The sequence below is a fragment of the Micromesistius poutassou genome (genome assembly GCF_964030765.1).
Source record: "Micromesistius poutassou genome assembly, chromosome: 6".
NCBI lineage: Eukaryota > Metazoa > Chordata > Actinopteri > Gadiformes > Gadidae > Micromesistius > Micromesistius poutassou.
The window spans coordinates 19,604,582-19,616,801 of NC_140276.1; the positions used below are offsets into that span (position 1 = coordinate 19,604,582).

General features: G+C 44.1%; 1 protein-coding gene across 2 annotated transcripts in view; it reads left to right on the top strand.

Annotated features, from left to right (window-relative positions):
• Positions 1–8,015, top strand: part of pcdh12 (protocadherin 12) — a 16,043-nt gene extending 8,028 nt beyond the window's left edge. For both annotated transcript variants that reach the window (XM_084469991.1, XM_084469992.1), the window contains 2 exons: positions 1,927–2,075; positions 6,455–8,015. In XM_084469991.1, coding sequence (XP_084326117.1) covers positions 1,927–2,075; positions 6,455–6,864 — 559 coding nt within the window. In that variant the 3' untranslated portion in view covers positions 6,865–8,015. The remainder of the gene's footprint in view (positions 1–1,926; positions 2,076–6,454) is intronic.
• Positions 8,016–12,220: the final 4,205 nt, after the last annotated feature.

Below are 12,220 nucleotides of genomic sequence, written 5' to 3' on the forward strand. Positions count from 1 at the left end.
TAGTAAGTATTGGTCAAATGTAGAAAACAACATTTTAACTGCACACATTTAATAATAATTCTTACTTGATTATGAATGGGTTGATTGAGTAAAGGTAAATTATTATTATTGTAATTTATTTGAATGTTACCAATTATTAAAATTGTTGCCTCTAGTGAAGCTAGCACATTGAATCGCAACAGTTCTTTCACACACACACAAATCAACAATCATACAAACCAAACAACACACAGCTATTGAAATGCCTTCTGTGGCCACGGCAGGCATTTGAATTGCTGTGTGTTGTTTGGTTTGCCTCCAGGAGGAACAAAGAATCGTGATAAAAAAACATCCTTGCTTCCATCTTTCTTCCTTTCTTGATCTTTTCTTTTCACTAAAGGCTGCTTCTCCTCCTTCCTCGCTCTCCTGATCAAAACCTAAGTTTCTCTGACAGCCTGACCTTCAATACAAACCGCTGGCAGACAACCCTCTCTCTCCCTGTCCCTCTCTCTCTCTTCCTCTCTCTTTCACACACACTCTCTCTCTCTCTCTCTCTCTCTCTCTCTCTCTCTCTCTCTCTCTCTCTCTCTCTCTCTCTCTCTATGATCCACGCCAAGAAGCAACGTTGTGTGTGTGATTAAAATAGTCGCAGGTGAAAGACTCATCTTGCTAAGACAATTAAGACCAAAACAACACAACACACACTCATGACGCCAGAGGAACTGAGTGAAGTTTGTTTTGAAAACAGGAAGTAGCTCAACTCCCGGCGGAAATGAACCACATGAATCCGAGACGAGCACACGTGTGTGTGTGTGTGTGTGTGAGTGTGTGTGTGTGTGAGTGTGTGTGTGTGTGTGTGTGTGTGTGTGTGTGTGTGGATGTGTGTGTGTGTGTGTGTGTGTGTGAGTGTGGGTGTGTGGGTGTGTGTGTGGGTGTGTGGGTGTGTGTGTCTCTGTGTCTGGTACCCGGATTTGTTTGTGTCAGTGCCTATTCGGTTTTTGTTCCTCTATCTTGGCGTGTGTGTGTGTGTGTGTGTGTGTGTGTGTGTTTGTTTGTGTATGTGTGTTTGAATATGCATATCTGACTCTAATTATATCCTGACTGACTGTAATTTCATATACTGTCTTGCTTGATTGCCTTCCTGTCTCCATTTTGGGATCTGTGTTTGTGTGTGTGTGTGTGTGTGTGTGTGTGTGTGTGTGTGTGTGTGTGTGTGTGTGTGTGAGAGAGTGTGTGTGGTACGTCTGTGTGTGTGTGTGTGTGTGTGTGTGTGTCTGGGTCTGTGCTTGTGTGTGTCTATGCGTTTGTGTGTGTGTGTGTGTGTGTGGCTGTATTTCTGTGTGTGTGTGTGTGTGTGTGTGTGTGTGTGTGTGTCTGGGTCTGTGCTTGTGTGTGTCTATACGTTTGTGTGTGTGTCTGTGTTTGTGTGTCTGTGTGTGTGTGTGTCTGTGTGTGTGTGTGTGTGTGTGTGTCTGTGTGTGTGTGTGTGTGTGTGTGTGTGTGTGTGCGTGCGTGCGTGGGAGTGTTGAGGTGTGGGTCATGGTTCCCGTCGGGGTAATCATACACATGTGTCACCTCCTGTGTTCACCTGTTAATGACCTCACATGCAGCCTCTTGTTACAACCTGCCATCAAGCCCGGGGACGTGTGTGTGTGTGTGTGTGTGTGTGTGTGTATCCACAATGAAACCACTGGTAGCGAAACACTACAACACACCCCACTGTTGTATTAACACAATGGCTTCTATGGTTCTCTGGTTCACACGTTTTAAACAGAAATCAACAAAATAAATATCTTGTGTTCATGAGCTGTACAGAAATACAAAATGTCTGAGAGATCCAGAGACAGACCAAAGCCAAACACCCCGATGTGCCGCTTGGGTTCAGCGCTGTGTGTGACACACCGATGGCTCCTCCGTGTTTTTCTCACATGGTTTGTCTGGCTGTAGGTACGGAGGTCCAGACTGCCAGGACTGGCAGAGCACCAAGGACAGCGGCCACGGGGAGAGTGAGGCTGGAGACGTGGACTGGGAGGTCGGGAGGGAGTCCCCAGACCCCCAGCTGGAGGACGGCTCCTGCACCCACATCCACACTACTGGTATGTACTGTACTTAATATATGGTACAGCACACATCCACACTACTGGTATGTACTGTACTTCATATATGGTACAGCACACATCCACACTACTGGTATGTACTGTACCATCATGTATGAAGCTGCACACATCCACACACACCATTACTGGTACATACTACACAACACACATCCCCATTACTGGTACATCGCCGTCCCTCCGCTGCGCGTCGGGACGGACAACGCCCCTTAACTGTGGTATAATGACCGTATACCACAGCCTGTCGTGATCTATTGCTTAATTATATATATATATATATATATATATATATATATATATATATATATATATATGTATATATGTATGTATATATATATGTATGTATGTGTGTAGTTATGTGTCTTTGTGTGTAACATGTATGTATGTGTCTGTGTGTGTGTGAGATATGTACATTTATGTTATGTCTTTGTGTTGTTGCGTGTCTGTGTGTAGCAGTGTGTGTGTGTGTGTTTCCTGCTATTGTGGTCAGAGCTGCATACCGAGGGGCTGTTCTTTGTTGGGAGATAAAAGCGGTGCGGCCAGAGACCTTGGGCGAGGTAAAGGGGCTTTCTGCTCCCTCTGCCTGGGACCTGGCTCATGTTCACTCGTCTCTCAACAGACACCACAACGCTGTGTGTGGGTGGGGGGTGTTGACCGCATGTGTGTGTGTGTAGGTAATATAAAGACATATGTATTCATGTGTGGGTAGATTGGTGGTGTGTGTGTGTGTTTATATATATATATATATATGTGTGTGTGTGTGTGTGTGTGTTTAGGGGTTGGTGGTTGGTGTGTCTGTAATGAGTTTGTGTGCGTGTGTATATATATGTATGTCTGTGTGTGTGTTAGTGTATGCGTTTGTGTGTACATATATATGGGTGTGTGTGTGGGGGTGGTTAGTATGTGTGTGTGTGTGTGTGTGTGTGTGTGTGTGTGTGTGTGTGTGTGTGTGTGTGTGTGGGTGGTTAGTGTGTGTGTGTGTGTGTGTGTGTGTGTGTGTGTGTGTGTGTGTGTGTGTGTGTGTCATGCGTGAGTCACCTCTGCCCTGCAGGTTTAATTGTGACAGAGCCTGCAGACTGTCATAGGAGTCTGTGAGAAGAGCCCCCAGTCCTCATCCTCTTGTCTTCCCTCCACTCAGCCTTCTCTCCTATTCTATTATCAGCTTCCTCTCCTCTTCTCCTCACCACTCTAGTGACCCCATGATAACTTGACCTTGTCACTTAATCACGTCTTTATCCCTGCATGTTACCGTGATGGACACATGTGCGCGTGAGTGTGTGATGAAAATGGAGCCCATGTGAGAGGTGGGAGGTGAGAGAGTGTGTGAAACGGAGACGGGGATGGAGAGAGACTAGAGGGTGAGAGTACGTGAGAGAGAGTGATAAAGTGTAGATGCCGGGGTGAGTTGTCACGGTGTTAGTTCTCCTACGTGTCTGGTGTCTGAAGAAGCTTTGATCCCTGGAGGTTGGAACAAGTCTCCAACAGGTCTGTTAGAGACCTGTCTTCTCAGAGTCAACATACCTCCTTGATTTTTCACCCTCGGGTGAAGTACCAACATCTGGTGTGTGTGTGTATCGGTGCTTGTGTGTATCTGAATGTGTATTTGTCTGCATGTGTTTGTGTATGCAGTGTAAATGCATATCTATGTGCCTGTCTGTATCTATCAGTGTATTCGTGTGTGTGTGTGTGTGTGTGTGTGTGTGTGTGTGTGTGTGTGTGTGTGTGTGTGAATTTGTGTGTGTGTGTGTGTGTGTATTGGCTGTATGTATTGTATGTATGTACGTTTTTATGGATGTATGGATGTATACATACATACATATGTATGTGTGAGAAGGCTGTAATGCCCCGTGTGGTATCTGTATCTGCATATACTGTTTATGTATCAGTAAAGTGTATGAAAGAATGTGTTTGTCTGTAGGCTGTAATCCACTGTGGAATCTGTATGTGTGTGTGTGTGCTATGAGTGTGTGTGTATGTGTGTAGGCTGTAATGCGCTGCGTGTGGCTGTGTTGAGATGAAAGGCAGCACGACGAGTCTGACTCCAGAGCACTGAGAGCAGCCCTCTAATCACTTTAGACCTCTGGGACACACGCTGGCAGCGCCACAACACACACAGCACACCTTCTCCAGGGACATACCACACATCTGGCTGGCTCTCAACCCCGGCTCAGGCACCTATAATGCACCACAGTCTGCTTATCAATGTACTAAAAGGCCTCATACGTTCTTTTTGTTTAGGTTTTATTCATGGTGGGGGCTGGTGACCCAGTGGTTCGGATTTGTAAGACTGCCAGTCTAAATGTTCTTGGTTCAAACCCCAATGTTCAAACAATCTACATGTAGGCATTCTTTAGCCATAAACCTAACCTGCTCTTTGATTATTGGTTAAACGTTGTATTTTTTGAACTTTCACTATACTTGGGGACAGAATTATTACCCTGGTTCTCGCCCCTCAGATGATTCTGAAAGAAGATGAGTGTGTTTTCCTGTTCTGCTGGCCCGACAGTCTTTAAACATTCATCTTTTTTCACTATATTTCCCACTGATGATCCATTGCCTCTTCACAACTTTGAAATACGTCTGGCTGTCTCTTTGAGATTCTGAAAATGCCTGGGATGTTTGTGGCGGTGTGCGGAGCAGGGTTGTCGCAGACAGTCGACGTGTGGTGTGCGTGCACGTGGTGTGGCGGGTGTGCACGTGGTGTGGCGGGTGTGCACGTGGTCTGGCAGGTGTGCACGTGCGGCGAGCGCTCTTCTCCGCGCCCAGCTCCAGGAAACAGTGGGAAGACGAGGAAGGACTTGTTGACAGCGGCAGCCAGATAAATATCTCTCTGCTGTTTCCTCTTCCTGTCTGGTTCCCCGCCAAAGAGCCCCATGACCCCAGGCTCTGAAACGGGGCTTTGACCTTGTTCTGCCAGTGTTGATGTGGTTTTGGGGGGGGGGGGGGGAGGGAGATTGAGATTAATCTGTTTCTGTACACAACATGATCATATCAGCATGTTTACCTGCATACGGATGCTCCACAGATTGTTGTGTTTGTTCCGGTGCGCATGAATATGTTTGTGTGTGTGTGTCTGTGCGCGTGTAAAGTCACAGGAATACCTCCACTGTTTTGTGTGTACTGTGACTCAGTGGCGGCTGGTGATAAAAATTGGTGCAGTAATAGAAAAAATGAATTTGGTAGATTTGATTTCCTGTATTCTGGTGCATTTTGGGGATGGCCACTACCTATTACCTATTACTATTCATTCAGATTCATAGCCTACATCCTGACTTGCAGGGCCTGGACAAGCTTACCCGTTGTTGTTATCATGATATTGAGGCAAATCATGATCACTGTCCTATAGCGTCCATTATTGTGTCTCAATGGCTATTTCAAATGCAGTTAGAAATATGAGACAGTTGCTTTATATTGTTTATATGCTACAGGCCGAAAGACTAAATGAATATGTAACTTACTTGCTCCTTTTAAGTATAACATTGCTTGGGGAGTCCAATTCCTCCACTGAAATGGGTGGAAAGTGCTTTTACAACTCTCTGCTAGATCTATCTCTTCTCTGCTGTAGTTGTGTTGCGTGAGTGTTACTGAGGGAGGTAGCCTATTTGATTGATTCGCTGAATTGTCCAATCATGTGGTGATAAAAAAACCCAGAAAAGCCATACCATTGACCTGGGGCACACACTGGTGCGACCTGATGGTGATCTTTTTTGCACCAATGAAAAGCCGTCTCTGCTTGATAGACAGCAAAAAGTTTGCGAGCTTACGTTGACTTCAACTTGGCCAGCTCCCCTGACCTGGAGGAGGGCTTTATTTCGAATGACCAATAACTAGCCTAGCCCAAGGAATTGACGTTCAGACGCATTTAAATGGTTGCTGGCAGTTGCAAGTACGGTCTATCACACAATTAAACAAGGATAAACACTATGTATTTTTGTTGATTTATTTTGTATGTATAATAGTTTACTCAAAGTTGGCAGATATATTTGAGCGAATATTTCACGGAGGGGCGGCGCCCTAGCGCCCTCTATTGACCCAACGCCACTTCTGTGACTGTTGCCATATGAACACAAGCGCACAAGCGCACACGTACACTCTTGTCCACTGCTGTATCATCCCTCTAGGTCTTGTCTCTCTCTATTTATCAGCTTCTCATACATCCTCCTACATCTGCGTCTCACTTTTCCTTCACTTCTATCCTTATACCAGTCCATCTCTCTCTACTTAGTCTTTTATTGAGTAAAAATTGAACAATCTGTCTCTCTCTCACAATTTGTCTCTCGCTCTCTTCCTCAATCTATCTCTCTCTCCTTCCTTGTTATGAGTATATATCTCTCAACCCCTCTCTCTCTGTCTCTCTCCAGACGATGTCTTCCCTGACCTGGACCCTGCCTGGGTGGCCCGCCTGTCCCTCCCTCTCTCTGCAGATTACCATGACAACGTGTTCGTCCCCGGCGCCTTACTGGCCCCCGACTCCCCTGACACGCCCCCGGTCGGCCCCGACCCCGCCTCCTCCTTCTCCACCTTCGGCAAGATGCCGGAGAAGGACGCGGGGCCCCTGGGCGGGGCCCTGCTGTCGGAGGTCTGCACCCTCTTTGAGATGCTCATGACCCAGAAGGCCGACGCCCAGACAAGCCCCTCCCCCGCGCTGCTCTACAGGCTGTCGGCGGCCTATCGCCGCTCAGTGGGGCTCGACGGCGGAGGAGGCGGCGGCGGCGGGAGGTCCGCCACAGGGGCGGCCGAGGAGCCTTCGTCAGGGTTCAGCTACCACTAGACTAGACTCCACCCAGAAACCTCAAGGAAAGTGGCACATATATATCCTGTATATCTGACTACCGCCGCAGCCTAGTAGCATGTTAGCTACCTGGCTGTGGCTGCATTAATGCATCACTAGTTGATGACTACTACCGGCATCCACAACTGTAAATATTAAACTTTAGATTTTTTGCTAGAATATGAGATGTTTGGATGAATGAGTGAGGATCTCCTGGAATGAAGGGTGGAATGTAGGTTATCTGCATCATGTGACCAGGTTTTCTTGACCTCTTAACCGTCTTCTGCCCGGAGATGTCTGGAAACTTTTGGAAAAGAGAGAGACGAGGCTTCTTCTGTTTTGATCCCGTTTGGTAGTGTCTGTTAAATGAGGAGCAACACGTTTTAATAAATGAACTCAGTAGAAAGGAAATGTCCCTTTTGTCTGCAGTGAAGTTAAACTGTTAAAACGACGATGATTATGTATGATTACATAATGGATGTTTTCTGTTCTGGGCGATATGGAAGAATGTGTTTTTTTTTTTCACACACCAATTTCCCACATTATCTGGGAAAAATATTTTAACATGAAAAAATGATTTTCCTCCCATTTTATTCTATCACGTAAAAATAAAGATGAATGGAGTTAGCCTTACAAATTGTGATAGATGATGAAACTGCATAACATAACATGTAAGTTCTGTGATTTTACAATATACTGATGCATTGGGAGGTTAAATTTAGGGATTTATTTTTCTGTTAAACTGGGCCAAGCAACTTTTTAAGATGTTTTCAATGTCCTATTTCGCTATGTATCAAAAACGAAGCACTTTGTAAATTCAATGTGTATGCATTTTGTAAAAAAATTCACTGAATTTCTTTGTATGCCTACGCCTTTTTCCTTACAAAACATGTGAAAGAAGCACAAAAAAGAACATCAGAAAAAATAATACGACTGACAACGACGACTTTATGAAAATAAATAATCCTTCATGCTTTGAACCTTTTTAGTGTTGGCAGTTCATAAACATTAGACATGTATAAGTCATCAGTTTTCTGTTCACAATTTCTAATGGAGTAAAAATCGAACAAAGTTGCAGCCATTCAGTCAAAAACCGTCAGAAATTAAAAACTACACCAGATAAGATTTACTTTGAAAACAGCACCATCCCCTGGTGGAAAAGCCCAAACATCAATGCCACTGGCAAGTTTGCATGAGACTGAAGCAATGAGAAGGAGAGATGAGGAGGAGAACATGAGTTGTGAAAGATTTAAACAGCATTATATTTCCTGATAAAACGCAATTTGATTCAGATTGACTTTATTTCTTTGATTTTATACACATTTGTAGGCCTATGTATTTTTCTCACAGAAACCTTTGAATATTTAGTTCCTCTGTAGTTTGTCTCCATCTATCAATTTTTTTTTATCTCTCTCCTTTTTCAAATTTCTAGTTCCCTCCATAGTTTTAAGTTTTAAGGTTTTCAAAATTTTCCATCCTCTTTTTTAGATGTTCTCATTTTCACCATCTTTTTCCCCCATCACCTTTTTAGATTTTCTTGTCTCACAATTTCATAATTTTGTCATTCTCCATATTTTCTCTCACTTTCTTTTTCAGATTTATTTATTGCCTTCATCTTTTTCCCTCTTCCTGGATGTCATTCAGATCGGAATCTTGGAATGTGGATCATTGTGAGACATTCAGATTGGCGGATTAAGGTAGTTTGACAGAGGAAATTAAACCACCAATCCAACAATTCAATATATTCAACAATAATATATTAGCATGTTAAAAAGTGTTTCGTTGGTGAGGGTTAACCTGAATTCATAGTGCTACAGCTTGCCAAGATCCATGTCAGGAATTATCCTTGGAGAGCTGGCTGCATTTTGACTTCCACAGCAAGGTTAATGTTATGATTATTACGAATTATGAATATTATTCAATTTTATTCTAAAAATTCTAGAATGACCTTAATGGCCATGTTAAATGAAGACATAATGTCATAACGCTGCGTATCTCAATGTGTGGTGTTGCATCATAGATATGTGTTAATGCTGTACATGCAGGTTAACTTCTGTTGCATGTGTCTTGTCTGTAGGCTTATTTTGTGTTTATATGTGAGCGTTTATAGTGTGTGTGTGTGTGTGTGTATGTATGTGTGTTTGTGCATGTGTGTGTGTTTGTGCATGTGTGTGTGCGTGTGTATATGAGTGTGTGTGTGTGTGACCTGAGGCGCGGGGGCGTGATGAATTAAAAAGACACTGTAGATGAAAAGTAATGAGCGGCGCCCAGCGCTGAGGTCATGTCAGGGTGATTAACAGCGACAGCGCATCAGATGAGGGCTTCTTATCATTTGTGAAGTCATTAATAAAATATTTAGCGATTTTCATTTCGAAAAAAGAAAAACCAGAGGGAGACGAATAATAGTTGTGAAGCGACCTCTCCGATCTGCTCCAGTCACCGTGGAGCACCGACTAGACTGGCGCACCGTCCCTAATTGCAGAAGCCATTAGTGATCTTTCATTCTCCCTTAATGACAGGTCCGGCGGTGACATCTCGAGACATCCATTGTTCTCTCTGTCTCTGTGTGCGCTTTTACATTTTTTCTTTAACTTGCCAGTCGTCAGATAGATGACTGAAAAAGCTGCGGTGCAAAGAGGCGTAGGAGGAGGAGGTGGGAGGAGGAGATGAGAGTTTCATATCCTCTCTGAAGATAACTATCGGAAATGGCTTTTACGCGGCTCAAAATGCTCATCAAAGTTCTTTGAGGCAGTTTTATTTGCACAGGGCTTGATTTATGTTTCTCTTGCGTCTGGAATCAAGGCGTCGGTTTAATCATGTTGGGAATGTTCAGGAGTAGTGTAGTAGGCCTATCGGTTTTGAGTGGTCTGTGGACCCAAACTCTATATATTGGTCCTTTCAGGCACTCACACACACACACACACACACACACACACACACACACACACACACACACACACACACACACATACACAGGCACCTTTATACAACCACAATGGCCCTGTGAGAAAGTGAAACCCTTCTCACTTGTGGCCAGAGGACTAGAGGTGTATTGTGTTATTGGCACTTCCATGGCAGTAGGGGGCAGTAGGGGTGCCGCGTGCAGCCTTGGCCAGGGAATGTTCCCCGTGGTAAATGGTATGCCCTAACTGGCCTTGATTGGTCCAGCTGAGACTAATTAGTGAGCCTACTTAACGGAAGCGTCAATTTGTGTTGGGGACTTTGAGGAGGAAAGCTAAGACTGGCTTAACGTGAGGCCAGTACTTGCACAGTACTTGTCTGTTATGCAAAATTATGCCAAGGCTTGGCTAGCAAATTGATAAGTATTTTCTTCTTGAACAATTCATTTGTAGTTTGTAACCAAGGGATTTTGTTTTGTTCATTTATGGTTCGGACTTTAATTTGTGAAGTGAATAGAACTTCACTCTTTTTTTGGAATTGCCCTCGTGTTTTGCCTCATTCATTCTCCAGTCCAGTTGCCCACATCCCGAAGTGGAATGAGTCAAAAGGCTCATTTTCACAGGCCCCCTTACCCATAAGCAAAAGCTTGTATTAAGTAGAGAGCAGTGATATTGGTGGGGCGGCATTAGCTCAGGAGGTAGAGCGGGTTGGCTGGTAACCACAAGGTTGCTGGTTCAATCCCTGGCTCCTCCTAGCTAAGTGTCGTGGTGTCCCTGAGCGGGACGCCTCACCCTAATTGCTGACCGGCTGGCTGTCGCCCCGCGTGGTTGACTCCGCTGTCGGTGTGTGCATGAATGGGTGAATGTCAGTCAATACTGTAAAGCACTTTGGATAAAAGTGCTATATAAATGTGGACCATTTACCATTTATATTCATAAATGGTATGTCAGGCCAACAACTCGCTCCTACTTAGCAGGGTTCGAAGTTAATTCCATCAGGACTCAATGCTATGACAAGGCAATAGAGAATAACAGCAAAAGACAAAACATCTAATATTGCATTGGCTTTCCACTATACAGGACGACACAGTTCACAGGAGCTGAACATTTGTCAAAAGTAGTAGCTAATTAGCTTATTTCTCAGCAAGTCAGAGATTATGGAAAACATCCCATTGGACCAATTTGCACGTGTCAAATATAAACTGTAATAGCTCTGTTATTTGTAAAGAAATGCCCACCATGGGCTACTTCTTTGTCAGTTGATGGTTTTGAAGAAGGCAGGAGCCGTTTCAAGGCTGCCATTTTGCTTCATGCATATTGACCATATATACTGTATGAAGGAAATGGAGTTCTTCAAGTGTTCCAGCAAAGTTTCATTCGAGTGCCTGAAGTGGTGTCAAGCCTTGTCTAATCTGAGCCGAGTAATTTAACAGTAAGCGCACAGGCAGAATGTAACCGTCTGTGTTGAAAAGCGGATGAGAGTTCAGCGGGTAAGTTGAAATTTCCCAGACGCAATCAGCACCATTCTTTTTGACCCGCGCCTGTTCGCACTCAGAAGGCATTTGTTCTGCTTGTCAGCCTTGGCATCCGATCGGGAGGGGGAACCTTGTATTAAAGATGGCATATTTGCATGTTTTCAGGCTGAATGGTTGCACCATCTCTGTTTGAATTTAAAACAGAGCCAACTTGATGTCGGGGGGGTTTCATTACGGCGTCTCTCTGCCGGCGCCGTCCTCCCAGCTAAATTAAATTGTGCCACATTGTTGAACACAGTGTCCTTCACAGGGACGCTCCTTTTCTCTCTTTCTCCGCGAGCTTGTCCTGTTTTCTATTTCATCTGCCTCCTATGGCCCTTCTTTCTAATACTGGCTTTTAGCAGATTATCTGATGGACACTTTCATTCGCTAAACACACATCTCACAAAGCCCAGAAATCAATAGATTTCTCTATAGAGTATAAACGTGTACCAGCCTTGACATTTTCCTAATAGCTTACTGTCAAAGAAAATGTCTGTCTGTGCCATTCTTACTTTTCTGCTGACCTCGCCGCCGTTATTCCCTCTCATCTGCCAGCGATGTTGTGTTCGGCTGGGAGACATTTTTAGACGCGCTAATAAGAAGCGCTAATTTAGGAACATGATGAACTGTAGCGCTGTGTACGTCTGCACCTCTCTACAGTTGTCAACGTGGTTAGCTCTTGAGGACATGGGAGGATGAAACATGTGTGGACATGATTAAAAACTGTTGTTGTATTAGTTAGAAGTCACATTAACCCCCCTCCCTCGGTGAATTCATTATCAGGTGCTTGTTTGCAGATGCAGTGGAAATCCAATTAAGAAATTATTTCTAAATGAAATAAATGGGTTAATCAGGTTTTTGTTGCTAATCCTGTGAATTAAATACTAAGCAAAAAATCCCATTAGAGTTTTTTCTGTATTCATTCAGATGATTCCAAAT